General features: G+C 34.4%; 1 protein-coding gene across 6 annotated transcripts in view; it reads left to right on the top strand.

The window, feature by feature from the left end:
- Nucleotides 1-17,500, top strand: part of adgrb2 (adhesion G protein-coupled receptor B2) — a 634,025-nt gene that overhangs the window by 562,615 nt on the left and 53,910 nt on the right. For 5 of the 6 annotated variants that reach the window (XM_056480419.1, XM_056480418.1, XM_056480420.1 and 2 more), the window contains 3 exons: nt 11,695-11,787; nt 16,658-16,697; nt 16,877-16,891. In XM_056480419.1, coding sequence (XP_056336394.1) covers nt 11,695-11,787; nt 16,658-16,697; nt 16,877-16,891 — 148 coding nt within the window. The remainder of the gene's footprint in view (nt 1-11,694; nt 11,788-16,657; nt 16,698-16,876; nt 16,892-17,500) is intronic. The other variant, XM_056480417.1, reaches the window with a different exon arrangement.

Raw genomic sequence — 17,500 nt, 5'->3', positions numbered from 1 at the left:
TCGCATGGAGCCAAGATTCTCACAGAAATCAGTCAAGCTTAGTGAAGGAAAAATCATGGTTTGGGGTTATATTCAGTATGGGGGCGTGCGAGAGATCTGCACAGTGGATGGCAACATTAACAAACTGAGGTATCAAGACATGCCCATTACATTATAAACCACAGTAGAGGGCAAATTCTTCAGCAGGTTAGTGCTCCTTCTCATACTTCAGCCTCCACATCAAAGTTCCTGAAAGCAAGGAAGGTCAAGATTGGCCAGCCCAGTCACCAGACATGAACATTATTGAGCATGTCTGGGGTAAGGTGAAGGAAGAGGCATTGAAGATGAATCTAAAGAATCTTGATGAGCTCTTGGAGTCCTGCAAGAACGCTTTTTTTGCCATTCCAGATGACTTTATTTATAAGTTATTTGAGTCATTGCAGAGATGTATGGATGCAGTCCTCCAAGCTCATGGGAATTGTACACAATATTAATTCTTTTTCGTAATGTAGAGGCCTTTACCTTTCATAAAAGCCACTTATTTTACCAAATGATCGACTAGAAGTCAAGTTATTATTTGTTGTTCGTAAAACTTGGATAGGCGACAAGACTTTTATCTGGTAGTGTATATATAATATGTATATTATTTTTTTCTGAAAGCTGCTGATTATATTACTACCAAATTTAAAAATACATATTTTATCATTTAGAGTTTTTTTTTTTTTTTTTTTTTTTGCTTTAAATAAAAAGTTTACAGAAGTTTTTTTTATTTATTTTAGACAACACCGTATCAATGTCTTAACATAAAATGTGCTAAGAAATTTATATTTTGCTAAATAACCCATAGTTTTTAATTATAAACAACAAAATTATTCAGACTTTAAGTAACCAGTACTTATGGAAATATTTAAAAGGATAAGAATGCACATTTTTGCAACTTAAATTATAACAAAATGTGACTGTGGACCATAAAACCAGTTATTTATCAGTTTTTTTTAAATTAGGATTCATAAATTACTAAAAGCTGAATAAATAAATGTTAATTTGCTGTATACTTTGCTATTATAGGACACTATTTGTCAAGAAACAGCTAAAAGAAAATCTGGAATCTGAGAGTTCAGAAAAAAAAAGAAAATTGCACTTAAAATATAACTTTAAAAAAGAATGAATTAATAAATGAATGAATGAATGAATGAATGAATAAATAAATAAATAAACAAATAAATAAATAAATGTAAATAATTTATTTTATTTTATTCTATTTTATTTTATTGCAAAAGCTTAAATTACACATTTGCAACATAAGAATTATGAAAGAACTAAAGAACTTTTAGTCCAAGGTTTCAAATGGATAAATAATGTTTTAAAACCAATATATGAAACTTGTATATAACAAATAATATTTTCTTAGAGGCTCAGAGATCTTTAAATAATATTTCTAGTTCTAAATAAGCCTCCATGTGTTACATTAAATTTCTTTTTAGTGGGTGTCTTTTGTCAATCATAAAATGTAAGATGAAAAAATGAAATAAATCTTGTTTTCTAAGTCAATAAAATCTGTCTTTTTTGACACATACATACAGTATAGCACTCTCCATCACAAACATATGTATGTGTGATTGCCCCTAACAATCATAGAAATCAAAAGTTTGACTGTTCTACCGCCCAGTCCTAGAGGACAATCAGAGGTGTATTTAAATGGAGATTGAAGAAGGAGTTTTATTCCACTCCATTATTTTAAGACCCACTTAGGAATAAAAAAAAAACTTGGCTCAAACAGCTGACGCAATATTTTTTTGCCAAATAGCATGCGCTGCTTTTACGTAATAATGGCCTGCTCCAACCGGCCATAAATAAATCAAACCATAGTCACTTTGTAGAGAATCCCACACACAATATACACTACCCCAAAAAAGTCTTGTCGCCTATCCAAGTTTTAGGAACATCAAATAATAACTTGACTTCTAGTTGATCATTTGGTATCAGAAGTGGCTTATATGAAAGGCAAAGGCATCTAGATTACGCTTATTTCACCAAAATAAAATATGATCAAGTCTTCATTTTTAATTATTTAATTAGGACAGTAAGGTCTGACTTTGCTTAGACAAAAGTCTTGTCACTTAACAGAAATAATGTACAGTATAGAATATAAAGCCATGGTGCAGTGGAAAAATAATTAACATTGTGTATGGCTCCCATGAGCTTGGAGTACTGCATCCATACATCTCTGCAATGACTCAAATAACTTATTAATAAAGTCATCTGGAATGGCAAAGAAAGTGTTCTTGCAGGACTCCCAGAGATCATCAAGATTCTTTGGATTCATCTTCAATGCCTCCTCCCTCATCTTACCCCAGATATGCTCAATAATGTTCATGTCTGGTGACTGGGCTGGCCAATCCTGGAGCACATTCACCTTCCTTGCTTTCAGAAACTTTGATGTGGAGGCTGAAGTATGAGGAGCGCTAACCTGCTGAAGAATTTGCCCTCTACTGTGGTTTGTAGTGTAATGGGCAGCACAAATGTCTTAATACCTCATGCTGTCGATGTTGCCATCCACTGTGCAGATCTCTCACATGCCCCCATACTAAATGTAACCCCAAACCATAATTTTCCTTCACCAAACTTGACTGATTCCTGTGAGAATCTTAGGTCCATGTGGGTTCCAATAGGTCTTCTGCAGTATATTTGTGATGACTGGGATGCAGTTCAACAGATGATTCATCAGAAAAACCTTCTGCCACTTTTCCAAATGATCAACAAGAAGTCAAGTTATTATTTGTTGCTCTTACAACTAGGAGCGACGACAAGACTTTTGTCAGGTAGTGTAGTCCAAATGACACCATTTTAGCTCTCCAGAAAAAAACTTGGCCGACTTTCATGTCGTAAATGTGTTTCTAGAGTTTACAGAGGGAGAGAAAAAATCAGTTCCAATTCGCTAAGCCATATATGTTAAATCAATATCGCAAAAAACCAAAGGATTAGAGTCAAATAAATCTGGGTATTATTTTAGTAAATATATGAAAATCCCCTCGCTAGGCTTTGATGTAATCCTTAATAGCTTTAGCAAAACAAGGGAGTGGAGTGGAGTTTGTGCAGCGGATCCTAGCGCTATATGCCGTTTTATGTGCGAATTACACTTTGAAATGGCAGAACCGACAATGGAAAGGCAGCGTTCGTGATTAACGCAGACAAATGAATAGGAAAAGGTTTGAGGGAATAGTTTGTCTTGATGTTTTAGTGAAAATCAGAGTCATTCTGATTAGGGCTGTGCATTATGATGATATACAGTTGAAGTGGAAATTCTTTTTCTAATATTTTTCATGTGATGTTTAACAGAGCAAGGGATTTTTTTTCATGGTATTTTCCATATTTTTTTTTATTTGGAAAGTCTTATTTATTTTAGTTTGGCTAAAATAAAAGCAGTTTATAATTTTTTTAACTAATTTTAAGGTTAATAATATTAGCCCCCTTAAGATGTTTTTTTTTTTTTTACTAGTAACTAAACTGGTAAAATATTATGTACTGTCATCATGAAAAAGACCAATTAGTTGTCAGAAATTGTTTAAAATTATCGTTTAAAATTGTTTTAAGAAAAAAAAAAATTTTAAAGAGCACTTAAGAAATATTTTTAAAGATTTAAAATTTCATGGGAAGGCTAATAATTTTTACTTTAACTGTCTAAAATCGTGTATCATATCTGTATATCATGTACAAAGTCTATCATTTCATAATATATTCTTTATTTTGTGGTGTCATTAAGTACATTGTTTCCTTTAATACTTTTCATAATTTATATGAGCGCAATATTACACACCATAATGAGGATGCTGACAGAAACATGTAAAACAGCATCGTGAGAAAGTTGCAGTCTTGAAAGTAAAATGTTTACATTTGACATTTTATTTAGCAATTTTTTTTGTATTTTTATGTTTGACCTGTAATCATCAGTTTTTACAAAGTGTTTTATATGTATTAATTTTATTTTATTTTATAAATATAGATATATACATATTATATATAGTGATAGATTTTTTTTTATTTTTTTTTTTATTTTATTTTTTTACAGAACAACCCCTTCCCTGACAACCAGGAAAAAAAAATAAACTAATAAAAAATACAGAAAAATGAACAAATAAATAAATAATAATAATTTTTACATTTACAGTAAATAGCACTTTTCTGGACACTTAAACATTTTACACATTTTTGAGGGGAATCTCCTCATCCACCACCAGTGTGCAGTATCCCCAACGGTGATGCAACAGCAGCCATATTGTACCAGTCCGAACACCACACACCATCTGATTGGTGGCGAGGAGACAGAGTGATGAAGTCAATTATGATATTGGGATGGTTTGGCTAAAATAACATCATGGTTTGGCCATGATGGACAGAGGCCCGTGGGCAAATTTGGCTAGGATGCCGGGGTTAAACTCCTACTCTTTTTACGAAGGACATCCTGGGAATTTTAACGACCACAGAGAGTCAGGGTTTAACGTCTCATCCAAAAGATAGCGCTCACTGAGCATTATAGTGTCCCATTTATACTGGGGCATTATGACCCACACAGACCACAGGTTGAGCACCCCCTGCTAGTCTCACTAATGCCATTTTCAGCAACCTAACAACCTAGCTTTCTCATGTTGTCTCCCATACAGGGACTGACCAGGCACAGCACTGCTTAGCTTAAGTGGGCAACCATGTGAGAGTTCCAGAGAGCTAGTTGCAATAATAATAATAATAATAATAATAATAATAATAATAATAATATTTTTTTACATTTGTACATCAAGTTACATTGAATGAAGATAAGTTAAATGACCTCTAAAAATGCATATCTAAATATCTTACAACCATGTTTCTACATTTTAATTCAAACACTTGTCATGCTCTAAATAATGAGAAATATGATCACATATGAATGAGCACATGAAAATGAGTATATGAAAATGTAAACCTGATTGAATTGACAGAAAATGCACTATATCATATTATATTGGTATCAGATTATATATAGTGATATGAGATTTTTTTTGTCATATCGCCCAGCCCTAATTCTGATCGTCTGCAGCTTTGACTCAGCAGACAGTCATCGAAACTGTGTCTTGCACCATCTTACGAAACAGCCCAGAGTTCCTGCACATCGTAATTTTAGTTGTGCAGACTGATTACTGATTCCAGTCTTGGCTGGTGAATAGTGTTGCAGCATGATAACTCATGCTCGGCTGAATAGAAAGAGAAGGGATTTACTAAACAGGGCAGAGAATGTGCAGTCAATAAATAAAGTGTTTCAGCGGCATATGCTAGATGCTATTTCGAGGATGCCAGTAGATTAAAGTGTCATTTGTTCAGAGCGTAACCTTTGCAAACCATAAAGGTCGTGGCAGATCAACCTCTGGGGATGTGTACAACGTTTTGTAGAATTAACATGCATCTGAAATGGACGTCTAGTGAACGCTTATGGTTTTTGTTTAGGGAAGTGACTGAGATCAGACACAGCTAAGAAAAAGGTTTAATCTGTACTACTACTACTACTACTACTACTACTACTTATTTATTTATTTATTTATTGCATTCATTTATTTATTTATGTTCATACATCCCTTTATCCATTTATTTATTCATTTTATTTATTTATTTATTCATTCATTCATTTATTTGTTTGTCCATCCATCCATTTATGCATTTATTTATCCATCCATCTATCCATCCATTTATTTATTTATTACATTTATTTATTTTTTCATCCATTCATTCATCTATATATTTATTTATCCATCCATCCATTTATCCATGCATTCATTCATTCATTCATTCATTCATTCATTTGATCGTTGATTCATTTATTTGTTTATTTTTTGGTTCATACATCCATTTATTCATTTAATTATTAATTCATTTATTTTTTTCTTTTGTTCGTTTGTTTGTTCGTTCGTTAATTTATTTATTTGTTTATCCATCCATCCGTTTATTTATTTATTCATTCATTCATTTAATTATTTATTTGCTGCATTTCTTTCTTTATTTATTCATGCATTCATTCATCTATTTATTTATTTGTTCATCCATCCATTTATCCATTTATTTATCCATTTATTCAGTCATTCATTCATTCGTTCATTCATTCATTAAATACAGTTAATGCTTTTTTCTGTCCTCAAAATTCTGTCATTCTTTACTCACTCTTCCCTTGTTACAAACCTGTTTATGTTTATTTTTCCGTAGAACACAAAAGAGGATATTTAGAAAGATGTTTAGAGAATAGTTAAAATAAATAAATAAATAAATAAATAAATAAAGGTTTAAAACCACTTAACAAATTTCCATTTTTGAGGGGTGAACTATCCCTAAATATTGTAATATTTGATTACTTGTTAAAATTAGTCATTAAATATATATATATATATATATATATATATATATATATATATATATATATATATATATATATATATATATATTTATTCCTGTGATAAAAGTTGCTTTTTGTAGCATCTTTACTCCATTCTTCAGTGTCATGTGATCTTTTAGAAATTATTCCATTATGCATTTTTACTGCAATAATTATTTTTTTAAATATTTTTTTAATACTATACAGTCAATAGTTTAGTGAAAATGTTAAGAAATATTTTGATGAATAGACAATAATATTTACAGCATTTATTGGCAAAGAAAAAATAATTTTTTACTCACCGTTGTAGTATTATTTTATGGTATCAATAAATAAATATCTAAATAAATAAATAAATAAATAAATAGATAAATACGTAAAGTAATTTTTGAGGCTCTTTCATTGTGATCTAATTAGTATTTAATATTATATCATTTGATTCTTCTCTGTTCCCAATGTTGCAATTTTTTCCCTGCCAGTTTTTGAGTGATGAAATCAGAGTTCAATTCTAATATGCCTGTTAAAGTCCAGTCTAAGACATTCTCAGTTAGCATTATTATGTTCTTTGTTAGCAACAAGAGCTCTGATCTACTCTGGTAGGAGACGTTGTGCTTTCACTTGGTCATTCCGTAGGCGTTGTGGCCATAAATCTGTATGCAAATGAGGGGCATCCCGTTGCTAAGGTTACACTGTCGTCAGGGGAAACAGCCTATCATGTTGTCTTTTTTTTAAGGGAAGGGAGTGTCTTTCTGCCTATTGTTGTAAAGCATATGCATCTGCAGTTATGCAAACCCCTCCTGTGGAAATACAAACAGGCTTACTGCAACATTTGCCACTGAGGAATATGAAGTAATATCAAAGTATCTTGAAAAAAATCTCATATGTATGCTCTCTGTAGATTAGTAAAATAGCTAGATTAAACCAATCGATTCTCCTGAGCGTATAAAAGCAGCTTGTGTCTTTAGGATATTTACTATCATCATTAGTTGTTACCACAGGACAGTGGGTAGAAATTCAGCACCCCTGCTTATTTACTTAATAAACAGGCAACAGTCTTAAAAGGATCATTCATTCCAAAATGAAATAATTTACTCATCCTCCACTTTTTCCAAACTGTTTTGAAGTTGTTGGTTTTTCTCTGTCGAACTGACGCAATCTCACAGCAATTCGTAACTCTGATTTAGTGGCTAATTCGTATGAATTCGGACGATCTCATTCGTACAATTTAGTACGATTTGCTCATCACCCAATGACGGTTAGGGGTGGGGTTAGGTGACACGCCTCCTTTTTAAAATCGTACATTTTCAAACGACTGAACTAGCCACTAAACTGACAAAACGTACAAATACTTACGTTTTCTTGTGAGATCAGGCTGGTCGAACACAAAGTGATGTTTTATAAACACATTTCAGCAGGAGCATGTATAGTTGGTTTGACAAGTCTAATTCAATATTTGCGATCATTCTTTTATTTAATCAGATAAGACCAAACCCCTGTAAATAGTCTAGAATGTCCTACATCTGTATTCTCTCAACTTTTATCCTGCCCTACCACCACCTCAACTCCACAACTCTACCTTTAAACCTAAACCTTAAATCAGAGCCATTTAAAGGGGACTTATTATGCAAAAATCACATTTATGATGGGTTTAAAGGTGCAGTAGGTGATCTGCCAAAATGCTAACTGGTTAGAATAAAATCTTTGAAACACAATCCTTTTCCTGCCGTCCAAAGCCACGCCTCCTGAAATCATGAACGAGCTTATTAAAGATGACAGAGACCCACTAGATCATGTCATTCGCCAGTTAGAAATCTTCATAGTACTTTACAATACTACAATTCCGAACTAAAAACTGTATTATAGCTAGCACGTTTTCAGTTGTGCAGCAAGAAAAACTTGTCATAATGTGCAATATTTCATGGCTGCAATGATCGCTGGTCACACTCTCTTACGCGATTAGTCCTAAAGCGACTACTGTGTGCTTAGTGGTTGGCTGTCAGCGTGCAGGAATTACACTTATTACTGAGCCATACTTGCATGCTATTTCAGACCGAGTAGCATGGTAAACAATATAGGGAGCATCACAGGTTGTCAGTGTGTAAAAATGAACCAATGTGATGTGAAAATAAAACTAACTTCACCTCAGTAAAGCAGGCTAGGCGGAATAGCAGTATTTAATTCTGTTTTGTTGTTAAACTAAATAAAAATCTACATTATCGATGGTGTAAAAGATCCCTTATGAAATTGAAAATAGTCACATCAATATTTTGCCAGAAGATTTCAGTGGCTGAACAACACCTCCGTGAGTATAACCCATTCAAAAAACGACACATTGTACATAAGTTTTGCACAACTAAAATAGTTTTAAAACATAACATTACCTGTCTAACAGAAATACTTCAGCCATGATGTCATCCTTCCTCCAGCGTGCAAAAGTAGCTCCAATATTGATTCAGTATTTGATTTTACCGCTGTGATTGTCTTGTGTGCACATGAACGTACGTGCATGTGCAAGTTTAAATGGCGAATCTGCGTGAATAGAGATGCGCAGTTATACAAATCTACATTTGTTGACAGACAGTTTGGGCTACTTATCAGAATTATGGTAATTATCCGCCTGACAAATTTTAATTGGATCAACATTTTTTAGTCTCTTGCCTTACCCAGAATATAAAATACAAATTCATTTAGATCATTTACTTTAATCATTACTATCGGAATGTGAAGAGACGTTCGACTTATTCAACAAAAAATGTTTCTTAAGATAATCACCTACTGCACCTTTAAGCACAGTTGTGTGACAAAAGTGTGTAAATTTACAGTAGTCAGCCTCTAAAAGTAAAAAAAAAAGTATTAAGAAAACGTTTGATTGACATTCTTCCTTTGTACATGTCATCAGAGATGGAAATTCCAGCCCATTAGCAATGATCTTTAATTAACATCTGTAAAATGCACTTCCTGTTTTTTTTTTTGTTTTTTTTTTTAGTTAAATGCTCAGATTATCAGTCTGTCTTAGGTATTGGATGGACTTTTGGAAAATGATATTCACACATACCTTTACTCCACATGGTTTGGTTCTGTGGAATAATAGAACAATACTGCTAAACAGGAAATCAGTATTTAAAACTGAATGGTTTGAAAAGGGTATTCTCTTTGTTACTGACCTGATGAATTGTAAAGGTGTTTTTTGGCTCAAACCAGATTTGTTGAACGCTCTAATGTAAACTGTGCTCAAAGAGAGTACTTCAAAATCTGTAAAGCTATTCCTGTAGATTTGATTCTCCTAAATTCTTTAAAAAAAAAGAAATTCTCCTAAATTCTGGATTCTCCTTCTACTCAAAGTAGTTGGATAACTCTGGTCTGGCTCTTCTGGGACTGGTGCCTTCATACCTATGTTCCCTTCTTCATAAGTCTAAAAGCCAGCATGCCCTACGTTCAAGTGAATCTTATCATTTGACTGATCCCCGGGTTCAAACTGAAATAGGGAAGCGAGCCTTTGGTCATGCCGCCCCCTCATCCTGGAATACTCTTCAGTCTGAACTAAAAATGTCTGAACTCATTCCAATGACGTTGTTTCGCTCTGTCCTTTTTAACAAACAACAACAGTCCATTTCTCAATGTATGTATTTTTAATATATTGAAATGTGGTAAAGCTGAACAACTGAACTGTATTTTTATATTATATTAATTTAAAATTTATTATTAATATTATTATTATTTTATTTTATTTTTTTCATAAATCGTGTGTTGCAGACCTCTTGGCCAGGTCACCCTTGTAAATGAGATCTTGATCTCAATAGGTTTTTATCTGGTTAAATAAAGAAACATATATATAGTTTGACTTATTCTGATTATTGCTGAATTTATCAATTAATAATCAAAAATTTGTTGTTAAAAAAATCAATAATAAGGTAGTCACAGGTGCTTCTAAAACTAAATTGTTCCAGGATTATTCATTCATTCATTTTCTTTTCGGCTTAGTCCCTTTATTAATCCGGGGTCCCCACAGCGGAATGAACCGCCAACTTATCCAGCACATGTTTTACGCAGCGGATGCCCATCCAGCCGCAACCCATCTCTGGGAAACATCCATACACACTCACTCACACTCATACACTACGGACAATTTAACCTTCCCAATTCACCTGTAACCGGAGCACCTGGAAAAAACCCATATGAACGCAGGGAGAACATGCAAACTCCACACAGAAGCGGCAACTGACCCAGCCGAAGCTCAAACCAGCGACCTTCTTGCTGTGAGGCAACAGCACTTCCTACTTCCGTTTCATGATTATCATAAAAACAATGTGCCTGTAAAAAAAAATCTGGTATAATGAAAAAAGCCTTCTTTAAATACATTCAATGGCCAATTACACCTACAGTCAAAGAAACGCATTTCAAAATGTGTCACAGGATTTATCCTAAGCATAAGGGATTTAAATTTGATAAGGCAGAGTGTACCATCTGTGGATTTACGGATGAAATTTTAGAACACCTATTTTGTACTTGCCCCATTTCATGCAGATTCTGGAGTGATGTTAGAGAATGGCTGGCATTAAAAATGTCAAACGTCCCTGTTTTTAACATCTAATGTATTCTTTTTATATTGATGGATTGGACAAGTCAATATCAGACAGTTTGAATATTGTTTTCCTACGTGCTAAATATCATATACATTGCTTTAAGTGGAAAGTCTGTCCCCATGCTTTGAACATTTCTGAAATGAACTTAAACTGTATTACTCCTCACTGAAATTACTTAAAAATTGTCGTGCCCACAAAATATCATCAGACATTCATAAATTTCTTTCTTAATAAAATAAGCTTTGTCTTTCTTTCTTTCTTTCTTTCTTTCTTTCTTTCTTTCTTTCTTTCTTTCTTTCTTTCTTTCTTTCTTTCTTTCTTTCTTTCTTTCTTTCTTTCTTGATTGATTGATTGATTGATTGATTGATTGATTGATTGATTGCTGTACCTGTAATGTGAACCCACCTAGGTTTATGGCTGAATGTTTTATACTTGATTTGTTACTATGTTGTTACTGCTGTGAGATTTTTTATTCTATATTTAAAAACGAGGCTAACATACTTAACCACGTCCCTCCAACTGTCAGTTTTGACAACAAATCACTATTGTTTGTATCTGTGTTGATGTTTTTTTTTTTTAGGTTTTCTTTTTTGGCCAGAACTCATTTTCCCAGATAATGTCTTCCAAATGTTTTCTTATTTGTTTAGATGCATTCTTGCTTTCTTATTTCATGGTTTTAGATTTGAATTAGCATGTCTGTGAGTCATCCTGGTTGTATCCCATGTCTCCCCACCTCAGGTGCAGGACGCAGTGCGCTGCAGGATGGGTGGCTGCAAAGACGACAGCGAAAACTCTCCGGATTCCTGCAAGAACGGCCAGGTGCAGATCATGGTGAATAGCATTCCATTCCATCTCATCTCACAGGGGACACTTAAAAGGGAATTTTCACTGAAGGATTGTTTTCATACTTACAGCATTAGTGAAAATATCATGATTTTAATATAAAAATGATTTTGTTTTTGAGTAAAGGTATTATGCTATATTATGCCATTTGACAGGATTAATTAAACATCACAACATACATTTTCATTCCATCTTTGTTATCATAAAACTTACAGCAAACAACAAAAGCATAGCTCTGTGATCATGCTTTATTGCATGCAGTTGTTGACACTGTTAAATGCTGCACATACTGTAAATGGTGTTTCTGTCAGCTGACTTGCATCACTTTAAAGCAGAGACTGGCTCGTTGTAACCTTTGTTTTGACCCACCATCCCATCTGAGAAGAGAGTGAGAGTGATGGAGAAGTTTTTTTTTTTTTTTTTTTTTTTTTTTTTTTTTTTTTTATGGGGGTAGGGGATGGGGGGGGGCACATATAAAGCTGAAATTAAATGTTGGAAGTGAATCTGAGGTTTTAAAATCTAAATACTGTGCCTCGATAAATAGAGGACTATGCAGAAGACCCGCAAAAACTAGTGTACAGTAACTCCATTCTGTTATAAATTAGGTTGTTTTTTTATCAGAATCAGAATCAGAAAGAGCTTTATTGCCAGGTATGTTCACACATACTAGGAATTTGTTTACGTGACAGAGCTTCTACAGTGCAACAGGATTACAGAGACAAGACAAAAAACAGATAATAAATATATTTAAAAAAAAAAAAAAATAGAAGTAAGTAGTGAGTGCAAATATACAGATTGACAAGTGTATGTACATGTTTATTACTATATACAACGTTATATGTGCAGCTGTTATGTGCAAATTGGCATGTAAAGTGTGTTGTTAAATAAGTGTATATGTGTATAAAAGTGTATAACAGTAGTGATGTTATTTTTACTGTAATAAGTTCATTTTAAAAGGTTTCACATATATATACTGTATTAGTTAATATAAAGCAATGTTTTTTAGTTATTTTTGAATATTATTAAATAAATTAGGAAATGAATTATGGTATCTAAATTAAGTTCGGCCCACTAGCCTTAATAAAGTTTGGTTTTTGGCTCTTTATATGAGAAAGTTTGGGCACCCCTGCCCTAGAGTTTCTACTGTTAGTGCAAATACAACCAAGACAAAAAAAGCCTTTTCTTACACTGTAAAACCCAAAAAGTTAAGATAACTCAAATCGTTTGAGGAAACCGATTGCAACAAACATTTAAGTTCAAAAACTAATCCTAATGAGTACTGTGAACTTAATCCATTTGTGTAAACGAAGCCATTTGAGCACAGTAAAACCTTATAAATGAAGAGAACTCAAACCAACTGAGTACTGTAAAACCCAATAAGTTAAGGCAACTCAAAGTGTTTGAGGAAACTGATTGCTACAAACCATTTGAGTTAAAAAACTAATCTATATGAGTACTGTAAACTTACTCAATTTAAGTTGAAGTAATGAGGTATTTTATACACTCATTACCTTCAACACTGTGTTCAAAACTCTTTTCAAATGTATAGAATTAACTTTCAGTAAATTTTGAGTTAACCACACTCATTTCATTTGGTAACGTTGACTGTTGGGTTTTACATTGTACTTAAGCTAAAGTATCTGCCTCTTGGATAGGATAATCTTGTTTTCAGTTTTGTTGTTTTCGGTTTAAATGTAGAGTGTTGTATTAGCCCCACTGGCAGATAATTTAGCCTCTTTTATTAAACTGCACTCATTTAAAATAATAATAACTTATTATTTCTGAAAACCAACACTGTTTTTGTGTGTCTAGAAAAATCTTCTTGATTTAAGAATTGTTAAATATTTGGAATAGAAACAAGACAAAAACTCTAATATGAAAAGCATTTTTGCAGTGTAATAAATTAATTCCTGTAACTAAACAGCACAAAAGCCTCTTAAAATAATAATCTACTACTTCTATAATAAATAGCATGGGCTAAAATCCCATCTATATCCTCTTTCCTTGTTGTAAAGCACTCAAATCAAAAGCATTTTGAATAGTATAACACACAGTTAAAGTCAGAAGTATTAGCCCCCCTGTTTATTTTTTCCCCAATTTATGTTTAACGGAGAGAAGATTTTGTCAACACATTTCTAAACATAATAGTTTTTTAACTCATTTCTAATAACTGATTTATTTTATCTTTGCCGTGATGACAGTACATAATATTTGACTAGATATTTTTCAAGACACTTCTATACAGCTTAAAGTGACATTTAAAGGCTTAACTAGGTTAATTAGGTTAACTAGGCCGTTTAGGGTAGTTAGGCAAGTTACTGTATAACAATGGTTTGCTCTATAGACTATCGAAAAAAAATATTGCTTAAAGGGGCTAATAATTTTGACCTGAAAATGTTTTTTTTTTTATTAAAACTGCTTTTATTCTAGCCAAAATAAAACAAATTAGACTTTCTCCAGTAGAAAATAATATTATCAGACATACTGTGAAAATTTCCAAGCTCTGTTAAACATCATTTGGGAATATTTTATTTTTATTTTTTTAAATCAAAGGGGGGTTAATAATTCTGACTTCAACTGTGTATCAAATTATTTTTGAAAGGTCAAACTAATTAGAAATAAACCTATCAATAATTATAATATGTACAAGATAGCATCCAAGTAACATTCTTAGCACTTAAAAACTTATGGTGTATTTTAATATAGTTTTTAAGCCTGTTACTCAGAGCCCTGCCGTGATTTGTTATGTCAAAGACTAGACTTGCTTGTAACCATGGTAACTACAGCAGGAACTCTCCAAGTGTATGTGTGTGTGTGTGAATCAGTTTGGATGAGAGGGATCACTGCATCCTCTTCTCTGCTTCCTCTTCACAACTCACCCCTCACTTTTTCTTTCTTTCTACTTTCTCTTTAATCTGCCCCATTACCAGCAGAGGTGCTCACACCGTCCTAGTCTCTACAGTCAGGAGCAGTGCAGCTCACTCCGATATTCACCCGGATGCTGCCAAGGCTGCCACCAATCCTGCCCCGCCCACCCCCCACTAGCTTTGGCCAATCACAGTCACGGACACAGTCATAACCATGCCCATATTCTCCATCAGAACCACACTCAGACTCTCAACCACAACCATCTTATGAACCACAATCATGTCCATACTCTTGAGAAGAACCATACGCAGACTCTGAACCACAACCACATTCATACGCACAGCCATGCACTCAACCACAACCATGCACTCAACCACAACCATGCACTCAACCACAACCATACGCTCAACCACAACCAGACGCTCAACCACAACCATACGCTCAACCACAACCAAGGCCACATTCTCCACCACAGCCAAAGCCTAGTCCTGGAGCTAAACCACATGACCGTACGTCTTTGAAATGAGCATGTTTGCAGTAGAGTTAGTTCTGTCAATTTTAGAGTGTAGATGACAACCCAGTGTGAGCATATTAGCCGGCTAATTAGATAAGTGGCTAGCTGTCAGCAGATCCTTCAAGGTATTTAGTGCAAAGTAACTGCGTAGTTGCTGTGGATGTGCGGTAAAGATTTTGCCTAGTCACATGTCTTTTTTTCATCTCATGCATTTTCGTTTCAATGTGCAGGTGTTCTTGTACATAGTTTGTTCTCATTTCGGATGCTAAAATTGCTCAACAGTGTAATGCCCTGACTAAAGCGCTGTTTTGAACTCTGTTGAGAGTCAATTCTTTTGGCAGCAGTAGTCGACACTGCATTCCAATGAGGGCCTGAAGTTAAAAAGAGCCACTCTGGGACAGACATTTTGGGTTTACCCTGAGGGACACAGTCAGTTTGTGTCCATTGTACTATTACTATTTGTATTGTTGTTTGGAAGATTAAGCCCAGCTGTGTCAGACTGCGGTATGCAAATGTATTTTCTCTTTGTTTCATTGTAATTAGTGCTGGTGCTAAGGGATCTGCTTTTTTATTGCAGAGGTGTTGCAGATGTGTTGCCCTACACCAGGACTTTGTCAAAACACTGCTTATGCTAAATGTCGAATGCTAAAATTAGCATTTTGTTTCTTTTTGATAAACTCTTTAACCACTTATGGCCCATTTCCACTGAGTGGTACGGTATGGTATGGTTCGGTACGCTTTTTTGCCTGTTTATGCCTGTACCAAAAAAGCGAACCATACCATACTACTTTTTGGATTCCCTTTCAAAAGGCTACTTAGCACAACAAAAGGGTAAAAAAAAAGCAGAGCAAGAGGGACAGCTGGACGCTATAGGTTTACAGAGATACGGCACTAGCTCTTGCACAAGCCAGGAGAAGGAAAACAAAGGAAGCACCATTTTTAAATACACAGCCGAGACATTACACTGTAATAATATATACATATAATAACAAGCCATGGTAGACCCAAGCCCATACAAAACTTTTCGTCTTCTACCCTGTGGCTGGTAGTTATTTACAAGGCCGTCTACAGCGATCTACAAGAACTCCTTGAGCTAAAGATAATATCAAGTGCGAGATTATTGAAATGCTTCTGACATCAAATTCTTTCAGAAATGGACAAACGTGTGAAAAAACAAAGGAGCAAATGATGTCAGCAACCTAAAGCATGAAGCATATCATTGATACCCTTTTGGCAGTGCAAGTGCAAGCCTGATGAAGGTGACCCATACCGACCCGTACCATACCATACCATACCACTCCATGGAAATGGGCCAATAGTGTCTGTAACTGTGATCAGCTCCACCCCCCACCATAAGTTATGTAGTTGTGTAAATTATCAGGAAATTGTATCTATATATTTAGATTAGTTATGGACAACTTGCCTTTTATAAGAAACTAATATAGTCTCTCTTTTGTCCTTCATTCACCTGCACAGGCGGACTTTGAGAAAGATGTGGACCTGGCATGCCAAACGGGTATGTTTTTTCTGAAACAACCATTTTTGCCTTGCTGTCACTATCCTACCTCCGTTGCTCTATTATTATTGCACTTTCCTCACTGGTTCTTTTACATTGCCTTGGTTCTAATGCTGTTTGTCTGATTAAGTTGATGTAAACTTAAACCCTGCACGCCATTGTCTTCCCCTCACTTGCAGAAAGAGGACACCCATGTAAGTCTCACTCTTAAGTTGGAACATTCCTGTATGTATGTATGTATGTATGTATGTATGTATGTAATTTGTTACAATATTATTTAGTTGTTTTGCATAAATTGGCATATATAACATGCATGTTTGCTTATTAATTACCATTCTGCATGTTAGGGCTCTCAGTTTAACCTGGAGGAATTACCATTATCAAAACATCAACCTTATTAAATACCAACAGGTCGGCTATTACGGCTGATGTACATTTTTGTCTTAGAGAAGCTGATTTGTGCATGGCTTTTCTCTCCTAACTCTACCTAATTCTATTGAACTGTTACTGTAGCTTATCTGAGGCACCTTTTACATGCTGAGACTCCCGGCAATTAACTTACCTGCCTGAAAATGTTTGTCCTTACTTGTCCTTTCTTGCCCTCACTGCCCTCTGCACGCTTTGACCCTTCCCTGAACTCTTACCTCTGCACCGACAAACTCCATTTCCACACACTGCAACTGAGCTCATTTTCTCTTTTCCCATCATTCCCTCCACTAATCGTATTCTTTCCACACCCACCTGAATCTTGCTTGCTCTCCTACTGCTTCAACCTCTCTACAAAATATCTGAGCTCTATTCCT

Source organism: Danio aesculapii, chromosome 19 (genome assembly GCF_903798145.1).
Source record: "Danio aesculapii chromosome 19, fDanAes4.1, whole genome shotgun sequence".
Taxonomy (NCBI): Eukaryota; Metazoa; Chordata; class Actinopteri; order Cypriniformes; family Danionidae; genus Danio; species Danio aesculapii.
Note: the sequence above shows the minus strand (reverse complement) of the source record. Positions and strands in the feature narration are given on the sequence as shown.